Source organism: Centropristis striata, chromosome 21 (assembly GCF_030273125.1).
Source record: "Centropristis striata isolate RG_2023a ecotype Rhode Island chromosome 21, C.striata_1.0, whole genome shotgun sequence".
In the NCBI taxonomy this organism is placed as follows: Eukaryota; Metazoa; Chordata; class Actinopteri; order Perciformes; family Serranidae; genus Centropristis; species Centropristis striata.
Window position 1 is genome coordinate 198,277 of NC_081537.1, and position 19,480 is coordinate 217,756.

Here is a 19,480-nt window from a genome sequence, read left to right on the forward strand (position 1 = left end):
ATAATAATATATAATAACATGTCTATGGTCGGAACCATAGACACATATACATATAATATATATATAATAATATTAAAAAAATATATTAACATGTAATAATAATAATAATAATAATAATAATAGTAATAATAATATGTAATAACATGTCTATGGTGGGAATCATAGACACATATACATATAATATATATAATAATAATAATAATAATAATAATAATATATAACAACATGTCTATGGTGGGAAGCATAGACACATATACATATAATATATATAATAATAATAATAAATATAATAACATATAATACTAATAATAATAATAATATATAATAACATGTCTATGGTGGGAACCATAGACACATATACATATGATAATACATATAATATATAATAGTAATAATAATAATATAATAATACTAATAATATAATAATAATACTAATAATATATAATAACATGTCTATGGTGGGAATCATAGACACATATACATATAATATATATATAATAATAATAAAAAAATATATTAACATATAATAATAATAATAATAATAATAATAGTAGTAGTAATAATAATATATAATAACATGTCTATGGTGGAAATCATAGACACATATACATATAATAATATATATCATATATAATAGTAATAATAATAATAATATAATAACAATACTAATAATATATAATAACATGTCTATGGTGGGAACTATTCTGTTGCACCCTACAAAGTCTAACTGCAGTAACTAAGTGTTTGGTCAAAACTGAGTTATAACTAAAAATGAACTCCTTGAAGTCTGTTTTATCTAGTGACAAAGTTTAAGATTTGAATTTTGCTTTATTTCAGAGAAATAATGATACAAAAGTTGCAGTTACTACAAAATCCAACTCAAAACCAAAGCAAATGCAATAAGTTCACTTTGACTGTGAAACAGTGTAGTGTTATTGTGTTGAATAGTGAAGACAAGAATAATCGAAATTATAACTTTATTTGATAGGGAAATTATTATCTAGATAGTGATGAAGTAAAAAAGTGAGATAACATTATAGACTTAATATTATAAATCAGGGGTCTCAAACTCAAATTACCTGGGGGCCGCTGGAGGCAGTATCAAAATGACCAAAAAAAGACACAAAATGACCAAAAAAAGACACAAAATGACCCAAAAAAGACCCAAAATGACAAAAAAGACACATAATTACTAATAAAGACAAAATTATTTTAAAAAGACACAACATTACCCCCCCCCCCCAAAAAAGACACAAATTATATATATATATATATATATATATTTAAAAAAAAGACACAAAATGACCAAAAACCACACAAAATGACCAAAAAAAGACACAAAATGACCCAAAAAAGACCCAAAATGACAAAAAAGACAAAGAATTACTAAAAAAGACAAAATTATTTTAAAAAGACAAAATTACCCCCCCCCCCCCCCCAAAAAAAAAGACACAAATTATATATATATATAAAAAAAACACAAAATTACCATAAAAAGTAATTAAAGGAACCTTCCACACACAACACAATAAAGTGCCTGTACATTTTCCTGCAGAGAAATATGAGTTGAGGTGAACAACAGTCATCATGAGCAGTGAAAGCCTCCGTGGCTCAACAGACACAGGAAGGAAAGTCAAACATCTACAGAACAACTAATGAGCAGATGTCAAAGCCCCGCCCATAATGTTTGATTGACAGCTGATCTCTGCAGAGAAGAAATGCCACAACGATGAGCTCTCAGCAACAAACATGGAAAGAAATCAGTTTAAAGGTCCCTTATTGTAGAAAAACACCAGTTACAAGTCTTGTGATTATAAAGCAGGTGCAGTTGCAATAAAAATACTGTGAAAATATATTTTCTGACTGCTTCCTAAAAATCTGTCACTCAAAGAAGCTGCTCCTATAGGATACGGCAGTATACACATTATAGTGTCCGACTCTAAATCTGCAACCTGTAAGTGAACCAGTAATATATTTCATGTTTGAGTCAGAGGGAAGCATCATCAGGCTCTAACATGTAAAGTCTGACAACATCTTCCTCAGCGGTGGCCATCGTCTTTTTACATTCACCGGTGAGTTTAACCTGCAAACCGTTAACTGTGGTTAGCCTGGCCGGGTGTCACTCAAGACTGTCAGCCAACCAGAAGAAAGGCTCATGAATATTAATGAGACAGGCCCAACATGATCTGAGTTGCTGGAGCTGCAGAAGGAGGCTGAGAGAGCAGATGAACAACTGAACTCAGGTGGTTTTAGCACATAAAACTACAAATTTATCCTCTTATAGATATAAAAACTTCAAATAAAACACCACAAAGGTGAACAAAATGGGAGCTTTTAGAGTTAAAACACATTTTTACCTGCTGTCCCTTTGGTTATTTGAGTTTACAGAACTCAGCAGTGGTTCCTACTTTGTAATGAAGCCAAAGTCCAGCATAGAGCGGCTGAGTGAACGTGGTCTGGACTCTGTGGAGGAGGGTCATGGTTTCAGAGACGCTGTAGAAGGACAGAATACCTGCTCTGTGATCCAGGTACACTCCCACTCTGGAGGACTGAGGACCTGAGACGGGAGTTTGGATCTTGTTGTACCAAAATGTATATTTGTTCTTGAAACATGTTAATGCCCAAGACTTGTCATTCTGTCCAAATAAAGAGTCATCAGACTCCCCTCTGCTGATGTTCTTGTATGAAGCTGCTACATCAACTCTAACCCCTCTCCACTCCACCTCCCAGTAACATCGTCCAGTCAGACTCTCTCTACTCAGGACCTGAATATATCTAGTGAATCTGTCTGGGTGACTTGGATAGGACTGTTCATTACTCATGCATGTTGCTTTTCTGTTCCCCTCAGATAATAACAGCTCTGTGTGTGCTGTGTTTGGATCCAGTGTGATCTCACATGAATATTTTAAGAACTCAGCTCTGGTCGTGGGCTCTGCTGGTGAATCTGACGGTAAAACATCCACTTCAGTCAGTGAGACGTCTGTCCATTTGTCTCTCAGGACGTCCTGCAGTTTGTCTCTGACTCGTGACACGGCCGCTGTCACGTGGTCAAAGCGGCGGCGAGGACGGATCTGGATGCTGGATGTAGACGGGCTGAGTGCTGACAGTGAGGGGTAGCTGTGCAGAAACTGGTTGTGGTCCTCTGTGTTTGAGAGCTTCTTCAGTTCAGCGTCTTTCCTCTTCAGCTCTCTGATCTCCTGCTGCAGCTTCTCCTCCACCTCTTTGACTCCACTCACTTCAGTTTCCTGCTGGGATCTGACCTGCCGCTTCACCTCAGAGCTTCTTTTCTGCATGAGACGGATCAGCTCAGTGAACATCTTCTCACTGTCCTCCACTGCTTTATCAGCAGAGAGATTGATGGCCTCCAGCTCCTGTTGAAGCAGCTTCACATCTTTCTCTCTGTCCTGGATTCTCTGCTGGATGTTGAGTCGACTCACCTCCAGCTCTTTCTGCCTCTCGCTCCTTTCTGCTGCAGCTGAGACCGTGTCGTGGCCTTTATGTTGGTCCACAGAGCAGAGATGACAGATAGACTGCCGATCGGTCCGGCAGAACATCTTCATCACCTCATCGTGCTGAGAGCAGATGTTCTCCTGCAGCTTCTCGGAGGGCTCCACCAGCTTGTGTTTCTTTAATGGAGGTGATTCATAATGAGGCTGGAGGTGTTGCTCACAGTAAGAGGCCGAACAGGTGAGACAGGACTTGAAGGCTTTCAGTTTTCTCCCAGTGCAGACATCACAGGCCACATCTCCAGGTCCAGCATAGCAGTGGTCAGCAGGAGCAGCTTGGAGTCCAGTCTTCTTCATCTGATCCACTAAAACTGCTAACATGGTGTTTTTCTTCAGCTTTGGCCTCTTTCTGAAGGTCTTCCTGCACTGAGGGCAGCTGTAGACCAGTTTCTGATCCTCTTCATCCCAGTGGCTGTTAATACACTTCTTGCAGTAGTTGTGTCCACAGGAAAGACTCACTGGATCCTTCAGTAGATCCAAACAGATCGAACAAGAGAAACTCTCCCGGTCCAGCTGAACTCCTTTCTGCGCCATTTCACCTCTCAGTCACAACGACTGTCTGAGTTTCACTTCCTCATAAGTTAAACTGGTTTGAGCTCTGATCTGAACAAGGTGTGTGTGTGTGTGTGTGTGTGTGTGTGTGCAGTGAGTCAGCACCATGTTGGTAACACCCAGCTAATTGCCTGCATTATGACCCATCATAGTCATAGTGTCACTACATGCCAGTGCAGCTTCAACATGAGTAATTGTAAATGCATTTTCAACAAGAGTGATTATCAATGCAGTGGGGTGTGACGATCCCCTCCCTGATGAATGGCATGTTCTTTTAGTGGGAGGAGCCACAGGTCAGGCCACTCCTCCAGTCTGCAGAAGCTGGAGGAGCACACCTGGATCCAGGTTATACAGGTGAAGCCTCAGCTCTCTCAGTCAGTAATGTGGCCCAGTCTGAACAGAGCCATTTCCGATTTGGACACTTGCTAAAAACAGTGTGGACAGTCAGCCCTAAAAATCTGATTTGAGTCTGAATCTGATCTGAATCAGATTCGCCTGCAGTCTGAACGCGGCCTTAGTTACTTTCAGCTGATTCACCTGCATTTCACCACATCGCATGCATGCACACACCTCACCACTGATATACTGACTCACATAATTAAGCTTATTGGTGTTGTTTTCAACAATCAAATAAACATTATTTCCTCATAACTTAAATACAATTCAACACTAGTGTGGTGAGCCCCGACACTATTTACAGTCTATCATAGACTGTATAAATACGGCTGAGTGGTTATTCACCACACTCACAACAGTGTGTCAGCCTGAACATCATTTAAAGACACATTTTTAATCATAATCATAAACACATGAGATGAATGTTTGAACATGTTTTATCTCTATCTGACGTTAAACAGCAGGTTTACAGAGAAATCAGTGTTAAATGTCTAATGTTCAAAATACATAATGACACTTTTAGAGTCAATGTTGATATTCTGATTAGTTTTACACAATATACAATTCTAGTTGGTCTCACACACACACACACACACACACACACACACACACACACACACATATCTATATATATATATATATGAATGACTTAATTAAATAAAAAAGTATATTTAAAGCCTTTTTATTTGTGGTATAAAACAACAACACCAACAACTACAGTAACTAACAAATCATTCAGTTCAACAGTCAGTTAGTGCAGCAAAAATGCTGCAGAATTTATTAGAAAAATATTAAAATCAATTTGATTCAGTCAGAAAAAAAGACATACATGAACATCTTCATTCATCCATGTAGTGAAATACATAAACATCAGATTTTGTCACATGAATCAGATGATTCAGATCAGACATGAAACAGACATTTAAAGTAAATGTAGCAGAAGATCTTTGTGATCATCAGCTCCATTTAAAGCTCTGATGGTGTAAATGAGGAGAGCTGGAACCTGCAGACAGGTGAGACTTTATAAAGCAGAGCAGCTCATTTACATTTAACATACTTTCATCTGCTGCATTTTCTTCTTTTGACTTCACTGTTTATTTATTGCAAGAGCACCAGAGTTTTTAGGGAAACCAGCAGCATAACTGGTTGAGCGACTGAGACCAATTTGACGGCACAATTATGCCGCACCCTGAGGACAAATTTGACAAACCACACAGCCCGGGATGCCTGAATGACATGTTGTGAATTACATTGTCTTGACTTGCATGTTTGCAAAACAACACACATAGCAACGTACTTCAAATAAGACAACATCATTTCAGGCGTTGGGGCTGTGAGGTTTGTCCTCGTGGTGCTACCAGCAGTTGGATATGAAGCATTACACAGAGAATATTGCACATTAATCATCCTAGTAAATTAGATGAACTTCCACATGGACGTCACATGGTGGCAGCAGAGCTCCACCAACACTTCCTCCTCACTGTTGGTTCTACCATAGATCTCTATGGTTGAGCCCATAGATCTCTATGGTAGAACCACCTTCAGAGTGTCCATCATGAGCACCAGAAGTCTGTGAGAGCTCCTTCCTCTGATAGAAACTCTTGTTACTCTGTTACAGACAAGTAACACGTGGTTTTTCTGGCTGAAGGTTGGTTGTTGATGAAAGGTAGTTTTGTCTAATCTATAACTGTAATATTTAAAGAGCCCTCAGCATCAATCTGTCTCCAGTGAAGCAACAGGACAGATGTTTATTTACCCACAATGCATTATTCCAACATTTATTCCAACATGCTGCTCCAGAGCTGTGATGCTGCAGGAGAAGAAACCACTGGAGCTCACAGACCACACGCTGTTTCTGTCTGTTCTTACATAATATATACAAATATATCATCATTCAGTTATCATTGACAGGAGGGCATCCATCTTTCTTTCTTCAGCTGTGTTTGCATTTGTTTTATGTTCTGTCAGTGGTTTGATGTCTATTTGGACGTTGGAGTCTGTAATAAAGTTTGATGATGATGATGATGACTTTTCATCTTCAGACTCTCCTGCTGTTATCTCACTAGAATAAATCTGCAGTCTTCCTCCTGACACCTCAGTACAGGGGTCTCAAACTGGCGGCCCGCGGGCCAATTGTGGCCCTCGTGATGATATTTTGTGGCCCCCACCTTGATATGAAAGTTTAATGTGAGTTTTATATGAATGACACTTTACCGTGTTGTGTGTGGAAGGCCCTTTAATTACTCTTTTTGGTAATTGTGTCTTTTTTTAGTAATTTAGTTTCTTTTTAGTAATTTTGTGTCTTTTTTTTGGTCATTTTGTGTCTTTTTTAAGTAATTTAGGTTTTTTTTGGTCATTTTGTGTATTTTTTTAAGAAATTTAGTTTCTTTTTTTAGTAATTTTGTGTCTCTATTTGGTCATTTTGTGTCTTTTTTTAAAAGTAATTTTGTGTCTTTTTTTGGTCATTTTGTTTCTTTTTTTTGTAATTTTGTCTTTTTTTGGTCATTTTGTTTCTTTTTTTTTAGTAATTTTGTCTTTTTTTGGTCATTTTGTTTCTTTTTTAAGTAATTTTGTTTTTTTCTGTCATTTTGTGTCTTTTTTAAGTAATTTTTTTTTTTGGTCATTTTGTGTATTTTTTAAGTAATTCAGTTTCTTTTTATAGTAATTTTGTGTCTTTTTTTGGTCATTTTGTGTCTTTTTTTAAAAGTAATTTTGTTTCTTTTTTTGGTCATTTTGTTTCTTTTTTAAGTAATTTAGTATTTTTTTTGGTCATTTTGTTTCTTTTTTTTGTAATTTTGTCTTTTTTTTGGTCATTTTGTTTCTTTTTTAAGTAATTTTGTTTTTTTCTGTCATTTTGTGTCTTTTTTGCTCACTTTGTCTCTTTTTTTAGTAGTTTTGTGTCTTTTTTTGGTCATTTTGTTTCTTTTTTAAGTAATTTTGTTTTTTTCTGTCACTCTCTGTCTTTTTTGCTCACTTTGTGTCTTTGTTTAGTAATTTTGTATCTTTTGTATCATCTTGATTCTGCCTCCAGGCCCCCAGGTAATATGAGTTTGCAAGACGCTGTACGCAGATCTACTTGGTTCTTTGTGTGCATGCAGCATCTTGGCATCTGCTGGCATTTTTTGCTTCCTTGAGCTGGGGCCAGTGGTTTCTGGGGGCAAACCAGATCTAAGGGGGCCTTAGACACTGCTCTCTGTTAGCCGGTGGTGGAGTGGCACTGGGTCTGCCTCTGGTGAGTATCTTCATGTGATCCTGCATTGATGAGAGCACGAGCTCTACTACTACTTTTGAGCTCTACAAAATATAAGGATATATAAAAAAATATCAAATTACATGATAAAAAACATAAAGAAGTTGATCTACAGCCAAAACATTATAGAATATGAATTATTTTCAAGAACAACATTTTTAGTAATTGACATTGCTTTGAAGTTGAAATATAGCTATTGATGCATGATGTACAATTGAGTGGACAGACGATTAATCCGTGTTTCCTCCAAATATAAAATCAAAACTTGGAAAATCTTTACATAATATGTCACCTTAGATGTTACTTGATGTAATTATATTTTTTTTACCTGCAGTGGTATCTTTTTATAGAAGCTAGACACCGAAATAGCCGAGGTGTTTGGTCTTTCTCCCTGTCTGTCGGCCATCTTGGTTTCACTGACTACTTTTCCCCATTGCAATGATCAGCCAATGGGATTTTTTGTATGGGATGATGCATTAGCTTCCACTAGTGTGGACTATATGCAGCAGTGCCCAAAATTACAGGCATGTATAGAGAAAAAGCACTTTTTAACAGCTGTACACTGTAGTGACCTCTATGCACGAAAGGGTTAATATATAATAATATATAATAAATAATATATGATATATAATCATTAATGTATAATGTATAATAACATATAGTAATATAATGATATATAATGAGGAATTATATAATAAGAAGAAGCACTTGTTTTGTTCATTACCTGTATTGGGCTGTGGAATCTTTTCTTTTTTCATTGAGGTCACATGTGGACGTGTATTCCGTTTTGAGTATTCTTCTTCATTTGTTATCCTTTATTTATTTTTGTCTTTTCGACCTGGTGGAGGTATACTCCAGTTTGTACATCACCTTTTTGTTGTATTAGGATCTGGGAACTTCCTTTGTATGAAGATGTGGAGACTTTTTTGTATGGAGTCACATGTGGACTTTTATCCTGTTTAGAGTATTTTTTTCATAATTTGTTATCCTTTATTTATTTTTGTCTTTTCGACTTGGTGGAGGTTTTTATTAGGATCTGGAAGCCTCCTTTGTATGAAGATGTGGAGACTTTTTCTGTAGACTTTTTTTGTCTAATTCATTTTATTTTATCTATTTAACATTTGTATTATTCATAGTATTTGATTTTGTATTTCCTTTATATTATTTTATTGTTTTTTATTTCGTTATTATTGTATTTTATTATATTTTTTTTATTATTTTTTCATTCTATTATTTATTTTTATTTAATTATTTATTTTATTTAATATTATTATATTTTTGTTTGATTATATTATTATTTCATTTTATTTTTATTTTATGATATTATTTATTTTATTTTATTTTATTATGTATCTATTTTATTATTGTATTATTATTGAGTTGAGAGACTGTATGCTTTAAGTAGTGCTGTTCCTATAGGCGAGGTTTGCCCTCTGCTGGTCAAGGTCTGTATTGCACCCCCAAAAACATTGTAATTTTATTGACGAATTGAAATTGTTTTTTGAGTTATATTATTAGACTTACCTTTTAGAAACATTGCTGGGTGAATTTTGCCCTCTGCTGGCCAAGGTTTGTATTGCATTATGTTTTTAGTAATATACTTTTTATGGATTTAATTCATTTTCAGAGTTATAATTTATTATCAGAGTTATAATAAAATACTCTGGCCTCTGGGGGCGACTCTGAAGAAAGGATCCTTGACACTTTGTTCAACTCTCATTTACAACAGAGCTCATTTCTCTTTTAAACTCACTGCTCATTTCAACTTTTGGCAGGCAAACTCTTCTGAGTCAACAGGTAAACATTAAGACAATAGATTAGAGTTTTCTTCCTTGTTGACTTCACTAAGATTTAAGAGTTTAGTAGCATGTATATGTGTCAGGAATGTGTCTGTAATAAATCCATTTATCAACTAAGAGCACAAACCAAATCTTGGCTGTAAAAGCAACAAGTGATATAAAACTCTGACCTTTGAACTTTCCTCATTAAAACAGCTTTTGTTGGAGAAATGAGAGACTGACTGACAAATGTTCTTCTGCTCTCAACATGAACAGTGAACTTTGTGTTGTTTCAGGAGAACAGCCTCAGTTATATCTCATATTAGTCTCATCATTTATCCATCAGCTTTATATCAAACCCTGGAATTAAGACCAGAAGAAAATACTTTGTTTATGTTTGTTTATTCATTATATAAACAGTTTTTTTCACACATCCCATCAGTGAAGTTTGTTAAATGATTTTTGTTCAGTGATTTCTTGTACAGATTCACTTCATCCACACAATCAATTAGTTTGATCAGAATCTCAGAGATATACAAGATAATAATGACTATTTCCTTATTGATTATGAACATGATAATTATAGTTGTATAATACATCATAGAGCCTCATTTGTGCTTTGATTATAACAGCAACATTTGGTCTAACAAACAAATAAATGCAGATATAATTCTAGTTATTTTTACAAATTTTCTTTGAATATCTGGAGCTTTCTCTCTTCAGACCCATGCATAAAAGAAAAACAACAGGCTGAGAGAGCAGATGAACAACTGAACTCAGGTGGTTTTAGCACATAAAACTACAAATGTATCCTCTTATAGATATAAAAACTTCAAATAAAACACCACAAAGGTGAACAAAATGGGAGCTGTAAGAGTTAAAAGACATTTTTACCTGCTGTCCCTTTGGTTATTTGAGTTTACAGAACTCAGCAGTTACTCCCGAACCAAGCCAAAGTCCAGCATAGAGCGGCTGAGTGAACGTGGTCTGGACTCTATGGAGGAGGGTCATGGTTTCAGAGACGCTGTAGAAGGACAGAATACCTGCTCTGTGATCCAGGAACACTCCCACTCTGGAGGACCAAGGACCTGAGACGGGAGTTTGGATCTTGTTGTAGCAAAATGTATAATTGTTGTTGTCACATATTAATGCCCAAGACTTGTCATTGCGTCCAAATAAAGAGTCAGACGTCCACCCCCCTCTGCTGATGTTCTTGTATGAAGCTGCTACCCAAACTTCACCCCCTCTCCTCTCCACCTCCCAGTAACATCGTCCAGTCAGACTCTCTCTACTCAGGACCTGAGAACAATAAGTGAATCTGTCTGGGTGACTTGGATAGGACTGATGATGACTCATGTATGTTGCTTTTCTGTTCCCCTCAGATAATAACAGATATGTGTTTGCTGTGTTTGGATCCAGTGTGATCTCACATGAATATTTTAAGAACTCAGCTCTGGTCGTGGGCTCTGCTGGTGAATCTGACAGTAAAACATCCACTTCAGTCAGTGAGACGTCTGTCCATTTGTCTCTCAGGACGTCCTGCAGTTTGTCTCTGACTCGTGACACGGCCGCTGTCACGTGGTCAAAGCGGCGGCGAGGACGGATCTGGATGCTGGATGTAGACGGGCTGAGTGCTGACAGTGAGGGGTAGCTGTGGAGAAACTGGTTGTGGTCCTCTGTGTTTGAGAGCTTCTTCAGTTCAGCGTCTTTCCTCTTCAGCTCTCTGATCTCCTGCTGCAGCTTCTCCTCCACCTCTTTGACTCCACTCACTTCAGTTTCCTGCTGGGATCTGACCTGCCGCTTCACCTCAGAGCTTCTTTTCTGCATGAGACGGATCAGCTCAGTGAACATCTTCTCACTGTCCTCCACTGCTTTATCAGCAGAGAGATTGATGGCCTCCAGCTCCTGTTGAAGCAGCTTCACATCTTTCTCTCTGTTCTGGATTCTCTGCTGGATGTTGAGTCGACTCACCTCCAGCTCTTTCTGCCTCTCGCTCCTTTCTGCTGCAGCTGAGACCGTGTCGTGGCCTTTATGTTGGTCCACAGAGCAGAGATAACAGATAGACTGCCGATCGGTCCGGCAGAACATCTTCATCACCTCATCGTGCTGAGAGCAGATGTTCTCCTGCAGCTTCTCGGAGGGCTCCACCAGCTTGTGTTTCTTTAATGGAGGTGATTCATAATGAGGCTGAAGATGTTTCTCACAGTATGAGGCCAGACACTGCAGACAGGACTTGAAGGCTTTCAGTTTTCTCCCAGTGCAGACATCACAGGCCACATCTCCAGGTCCAGCATAGCAGTGGTCAGCAGGAGCAGCTGGGAGTCCAGTCTTCTTCAGCTGCTCCACTAAATCTGCTAACATGGTGTTTTTCTCCAGCTTTGGCCTCGTTGTGAAGGCCTTCCTGCACTGAGGGCAGCTGTAGACCAGTTTCTGATCCTCTCCATCCCAGTGGCTGTTAATACACTTCATACAGTAGTTGTGTCCACAGGAAAGAGCCACTGGATCCTTCAGTAGATCCAGACAGATCGAACAAGAGAAAGTTTCCCGGTCCAGCTGAACTCCTTTCTGCGCCATTTCACCTCTCAGTCACAACGACTGTCTGAAGTTCACTTCCTCATGAGTGAAATCGGTTTGAACTCTGATCTGAACAAGGTGTGTGTGTGTGTGTGTGTGTGTGTGTGTGTGTGCAGTGAGTCAGCACCATGTTGGTAACACCCATTTTCTAACTAGTAGATGTGAAGGGGAGGGAACCAGGAAACAGGAGGACAGAGTGGAGCTGGCTGTTTGAGAGCAGGAGTAGAGGAAGGGTTTTTTTTTAATATGTTTTGCAGTAACATAATTACAGCAAAATAAAGAGTGAGGGGGTTACATGGGGGAGTAACATAATTACAATTAATAGTTGTGTGAAATCATAGAGTGCAGGAAGACAAGGTACGTTTCTGGTAGGCCAGCACAACACAAAGTCACTTCAAAAACACGGAAACAGACAAAATAATTCTAGAGTCTTTATGGCTTTCTTGTTTTCGGATTGAGTAACTGTATTAATGTATTGTTTGATTTCCCTTTCAAGACGGTAAGTACATGGTATTTGGTTAGTGAATTTCCGGTTATGGATATGAGCTTTGGCTAAAAATAATATTAAATTAATTTTATAATATTGGTCTACTTGGGGGAATGGGACTGAAAAGAAACCAAACTACATTTTGATATTCCAAAAGAAAGTTTTTGTCAATATGTTGACGGATGAATGTGGTAACATTTTTCCAAAATGTCTGCAGGTGGGGACATGACCAGAAGAGGTGGTGAAGATCTTCTGGAGCCTGTTTGCAGAAGGAGCAGAATTTGCTGATGTCTTTTTTATATCTTTGCATAAATAGATTGGAGGGATAGATTCGGTGGATGAGTTTGAGGGAAATTTCTTTGATTTTATTTGTGATGTGATGTGAAGTATTTGGCAGGTAGAGACCATATGTTTTTCCAGACCAGATTTGTGAATGTATTGTTCCAGTATGATACGGAATTTGGGGTACTGATGATTTCTTTTTGGTATAGTGCACGTATATTACGGTTATTGTTCTTTTTCCCTGAAAAGCAGATTCGACCGACTTCTGTCAGCACAGGCTCCAGAGGTAACAGCTCAATTTCAGATACTATGACACTTTTGAACAACATACTTACACCAGAGGGTATTGCAGCAAATACTAGTGCGTATTCTTTTGGAGGAATAGGAAATGTATATTTATTTAAAAATTCTGTGTAGGATAACAGTTTGCCGTTCGGACTAAAAAGCTGACTGACTATTTATGTCATGATTGAACCAGTTCTCTATAAAAAGTGATTTGTGTTTGTATAGTATGTCCCTGTTATTCCAAATGTAATATCTATGTGGGGTGAAGTTATGTTTATAAACCAAAGACCAGGAAAGAAGTATCTGTTTATGAAAGTTGGCTAGTTTTGTGGGGAGTTTTTCAATGTTGTAAGAGGAGAGCAACAAAAATTTAAGGCCACCGATTTTGGAAAATATATAGTTGGGAATGAAGTTCCAGGTTGATGTTGGGTTATTAATAAATTGCCTGATCCAGTTGATTCTGAATGGATTGTACAGGGTGGAAAAATCAAGAAAATTAAAACCTCCGTTTTCATAGGAGTTCATTAAAGTTGATTTTTTAATATAATGAATTTTATTTTTCCACACAAAGTTCTATATAATTTTGTCAATAGCCAAATGGTTTGCTTGTTGACATCCAGAGATATTGCTGTATAGGTGATTGGGGATAAGCCCTCTGCTTTAGATAAAAGGATTCTGCCCTGAAGGGACAGATCTCTCTGGAGCCACCAGTTGAATGTTTTCTGTGTTTTTTCTATGATGCGGTTAAAGTTCATGGAACACCTGTTGCTTGTGTTTTTGTTGATGATGATTCCCAAATAGGTGACAGATTCCTTTACAGGTATGTTGGAGATGGATGTACTATTACAGTTTTTGAGTGGGAGAAGTTCACACTTACTAAGATTCAGAAATTCGGTTAACAGCAATTGAAATTTGTGAGGCATTTTTTAGGAATAAGGAGGTGTCATCTGCCAGTTGGCTGATGACTATTTCCCTGTCTGCTCTAGATATCCCTTTGATGGGGCTCTGCTTGATAAAGTCAGAGCAGTTGGGCACATAGCAAAAATAAATATGGTGACACAGGGCAGCCCTGTCTGATTCCACGATTTAAATCAAAACATGGAAAAGAACCTGTATGCAGTTTAATTGAGCAATTCGCTTTCTTATATATAGTTTCAATTGCAGGACAAAAGTACTGACCAAAACCGAATTTCTGTAAAGCCTGGAACATAAATTTGTGTTCAATTGTGTCGAACGCTTTGCGAAAATCCAAAAATAAAATAAAGCTGTGATCAAGACAGTATTCAGCATAATCAATGAGGTCCAGAACAAGTCTTATGTTATTAGATATATGTCTGTCCTTCATAAAACCTGTTTGTGTTTCATCAATAACGTTGTCCAGTACTGCTTTAAGTCTTTTGGCAAAGATTCCAGCTCAGATTTTATAATCATTATTTAGGAGACAGATTGGTCTCCAGTTATCAATGCAGAGTGGATCCTTATTGGGTTTAGGGATCAGTGTTAACAGTCCTTGATTTAGAGTGGGAGGAAGAGTCTGCTTATGGATGCTTTCAGTGATTACACCATGGAGGAAGGGGGCAAGCTTATCGGAGAAGGTTATGTAAAATTCAGATGTCAAGCCATCAGTTCCAGGGGATTTATTTAACTTTAGATGCTGAATTGCCGATCTGACTTCTTCTAAGGTTACTTGCTTGTCACAGAGGACTCTTTGCTCAAGACTTATAGATTTTAAATGAGAAAGATGTCCAAGATAATATTTTGTTGCATTTTCATCATATTGTGATTTATACAGGTTCCTATAAAACATTAAACAGTGGTTGGATATCTTTCGTGGATCATCTGTGACAGCTCCATCTATATTAAGTTTTTGAATGCAATTCGTTCTGCTGCGTGACTTTTCCAGTCTAAAAAAATATGCTGTGTTTTGCTCCCCTTCTTCCAGCCATTGCTTTCTGGATCTTACATAAGCACCTTCTGCTTTAACTCTGTATATTTCATCTAGCTTGAGCTGCTGCTCAAATAGTTCTTATCTGTCATCTTCTGTTAAATCTTCAGGCATACATTGAGTAAGAGTGGCGATTTTGGTAATTACTTTTGTTTCTTCCTCTTTTCTTAGTTTAGCCAATAATGATCCATACTGTCTTAGGTGTTTTGCTATTTCAAATTTCAGTAATTCCCAGTTTTTTCCCAATTGTCATTCAGCGCCTTCTGCCAGTAACAAGAGTCTTCTGCAGAGTCAAGTTGAAACACTGGAGAAAGAAAACGCGGTGCTCCGCGGCAAATGTGACCTGCTCCATCAAAATAAGTCACATTGACCCCGAAACACATTTTGAGATTTTGATATATCTGTAAAAAGGAGACTCTTAGCTTCATGTCAATACCAACATTATGTTTCTACGCCAAATATTCCATGAGATATACTCCTCCAAAGTTCGACTGTTATCAAAAGTTAGTTTTGAGAAAAAGGGCTTTAAAGAAAATGATACAGATTCCTCCATGTTTCACATTAAAACACATTTATTAAGACTAGAGTCCAAATGAACACAATATTTTTGGGTCAAAGGTGATACCCCACATCTGTATGCGTAGTCTACTCATACTGTCACACATACACATGCACGTGACCACGTGCACGAGCACATACACAACACAGTACAGGCCTAGAAACCCATGTAGATAAGTATCCAAAACATATGGAATACAATAATGATAAAATCTGAACAAATATACTGTACATATGATGTAATACAGAATATATGATGGGTATTTAAATATAATAATATTTTAAAAATATTAATATAAAGAATATTTATAAAATATTAAATGGTGAGCCATGTGCACACATGTACTTACAGTTACTTACAAGTGCATAACCATACAATTAAAAATATATATACAGACAATGGCCCTTTTAATATAATAATACAGAATATATTTTATATTATTTCATATTTATTTATTATTATTTCATAATTAAACTGTCACATGCATCAAGGAAGCAGGCAGTCCTCTGGTGTTGCTGCTTCTCACACTGCATCCTCTCATAGAGTCGTATGGAGCTTCACGAGATGGACCAAATGATTTAATCTACAAAATAAGATAGCATTAATAAAAAATTCAGTCATCATCACAAACCTTTTGGGCTGGCTAAATCATATTGAATCATTGTTGAATGAGGCCTGATCATTTCTGTATTATTGCTTCAATGTGATCAGTGTATTAACTGATAGACAGACTGCAGCACAGGATTTAATACAGCCCCATATTCAGAAACATAACATTTATGATTCACCATATCAGATCTTTTAAACAATACTTTTACTATACATTAACCATACTTTAGGCTGTTTATTTTGTTATAGCCTAAAGATCTCCTCACCTTTGTGTCTCACAGCAAACCTGTCTCCTACAAATTATGTTTGTATATTACTGTTTAATAATTAGCCTCAGTTGTGTGGTGAAAAAGTAATCACTGCCTGGATTATGTTCAGAAACAACACTTTTTTGAGTGAATGAAACTCTGATTTTGCTCATTATGTTAATTAATGTAATGTATAGGAGACAGTAGACACCTGACACGCCCACACCTGGGCTAACGTTACACACACTATAGTTATCACACAGCATTATTAGCTGCTTTCTTAGCCTGCTCTAGTGATTTTATTAGCCCTTACTAACAGAGAAAAAGATGATCGTGTAGATAAAGTATAAGCACTTACCATCAGTCGTCTCTTTAACTAGGTCGCGTCTTCTCGCGTCTCCTCCGGTGAACAGCAGCTAGCAGGCCCGCTGTTGTGAAGTTTGCTGCTCGACTTGTACTCCCGAGCTATCGCTGGCTTAACTAGATGGATTAATGTGAGGAGAACATTGCAAAACTCTCTCTTTAACATTGTCCTAGTTTAGATAAAAACAGTCAGAGACATTGTCCTCCTTTAGATAACTACAGTCAGAGACATCGTATGCTACCATCGGCTCATCCATCAGTGCAATATCTTCCTCCTCATCTTCCTCCAACTCACTCTCTCCGTCATTATCTTGGCTAACGTTAGCCGGACCGTCCGCTGTCTCTCTCTCCTCTCGTCTCCTCACCTACCGGTGCGGTGAAATAGTCCATAATTAACTCTGTCCAGTTATCATCACATGTAGCACCTTTATCTCTGATTAAATTGAAAAGTTTTGCAATGATCTCCTCACATTAATCCATCTAGTTAAGCCAGCGATCTTCACCACTATCTGAACCACGTCATCCAGCCTGTCTGTGTGCCGCGAATAACTTTCTGACAACGTTACGTTTAAAAGCTTAAAAACTATACTTATCATTTGAATTTCATATTAATGTTGACATTGTCTTTAAGCTGAGGCTTTATTTATTCAGAAACGCATAAAACCCCAAAACAGCCCCAAATCACTTTTTTCATGTTTAAACATGTTTTTACAAGAACGGGCGGCTGCGACTTCCGACTCATTTTGATGGAGCGCGTCACATATTGCTCCCCCCTGCTACATCCACCTGCCATAGGCTATGGGGGCCATAGACATGTATATATATATATATATATATATATATATATATATATATATACATGTCTATGATGGGGGCACGTGGGTCACTCCTAATTTAGATCAATCAGCAGCCACGTAAGTTACGTTACATTGCGTGACGTAACGTGCAATTAGAGTGATTGACAGAAAACCTGACAAGTTACAAAACAATGTGACCTTTTCAGCTCATCGTGAACCTGAACATGGGAGGCCCCTTAACTTGGGAGGCCCCTGGGCTTCAGCCCAGGTAACCCCATGCATTAAAGCGGCCTTGCAGGCCCAACATGATCTGAGCTGCTGGAGCTGCAGAAGGAGGCTGAGAGAGCAGATGAACAACTGATCTGAGATCATTTTGGAATGTAAAACTACAAATTTATCTCCTTTTAGGTGTCAAACTTGAATAACAAAACAACAAAGGTGAACAATATGGAGCTTTAAAAGTTAAGACACATTTTATCCTGCATCCTTTAACCCTTTATCAGGCAAAGAACTATATTTGGTAACTTCAGGTAATATTTCGAGAAAAAAGTTGCAAATTTACTAGATTCTACAAGAATCTACAAGAAAAAAAGTCGCAGATTTAAGAGATTTAAAGTGGCAAATCTGTGTGAAAAAGTCACAGATTTACGAGAAAAAAGTGGGAAAAAAGCAACTTTTTTCTCCCAGATTCACCACTTTAACCCTTAATAGGACACTCATTGAAATACTTGCAAATTCCAAATTTCAACCCTAGAGAATATTGGAGGATATTACATACTGCTAGAATGTCTAAAAAAAAACATACGAAAATAATATTTTGAGAAAAATATTTACGAGATTGAAGTGGCAAACCTACGAGAAAAAAATGTGTAGATTTATGAGATTTAAAGTGGTGAATCTGGGAGAAAAAAGTTGCTTTTTTCTCGTAAATCTGCAACTTTTTTCGCACAGATTTGCCACTTTAAATCTCTTAAATCTGTGACTTTTTCTTGTATATTTGCCACTTTATTCTAGTAAATTTGCAACTTTTTTCTCTAAATATTACCTGAAGTTACCAAATATAGTTCTTTGCCTGATAAAGGGTTAAATGACTTTGGTTGTTTGAGTTGCCAGCAGTCAGCAGTGATACAGGAAGGACTCTGGGGGCGACTCTGAAGAAAGGATCCTTGACACTTTGTTCAACTCTCGTTTACAACAGAGCTCATTTCTCTTTTAAACTCACTGCTCATTTCAACTTTTAGCAGGCAAACTCTTCTGAGTCAACAGGTAAACATTAAGACAATAGATTAGAGTTTTCTTCCTTGTTGACTTCACTAAGATTTAAGAGTTTAGTAGCATGTATATGTGTCAGGAATGTGTCTGTAATAAATCCTTTTATCAACTAAGAGCACAAACCAAATCTTGGCTGTAAAAGCAACAAGTGATATAAAACTCTGACCTTTGAACTTTCCTCATTAAAACAGCTTTTGTTGGAGAAATGAGAGACTGACTGACAAATGTTCTTCTGCTCTCAACATGAACAGTGAACTTTGTGTTGTTTCAGGAGAACAGCCTCAGTTATATCTCATATTAGTCTCATCATTTATCCATCAGCTTTATATCAAACCCTGGAATTAAGACCAGAAGAAAATACTTTGTTTATGTTTGTTTATTCATTATATAAACAGTTTTTTCACACATCCCATCAGTGAAGTTTGTTAAATGATTTTTGTTCAGTGATTTCTTGTACAGATTCACTTCATCCACACAATCAATTAGTTTGATCAGAATCTCAGAGATATACAAGATAATAATGACTATTTCCTTATTGATTATGAACATGATAATTATAGTTTTATAATACATCATA

The 19,480-nt window shown here is 37.2% G+C and overlaps 2 protein-coding genes across 2 annotated transcripts; both read right to left on the bottom strand.

Moving 5' to 3' along the window:
- Positions 1 to 1,529: 1,529 nt before the first annotated feature.
- Positions 1,530 to 4,040, bottom strand: LOC131959797 (tripartite motif-containing protein 16-like). Its single transcript, XM_059325016.1, has one exon. It carries the CDS (start codon positions 4,038 to 4,040, stop codon positions 2,373 to 2,375), a length of 1,668 nt encoding a protein of 555 aa, XP_059180999.1. The 3' UTR covers positions 1,530 to 2,372.
- A 6,351-nt stretch (positions 4,041 to 10,391) lies between these two features.
- Positions 10,392 to 12,056, bottom strand: LOC131959800 (tripartite motif-containing protein 16-like). Its single transcript, XM_059325019.1, has one exon. It carries the CDS (start codon positions 12,054 to 12,056, stop codon positions 10,392 to 10,394), a length of 1,665 nt encoding a protein of 554 aa, XP_059181002.1.
- Positions 12,057 to 19,480: the final 7,424 nt, after the last annotated feature.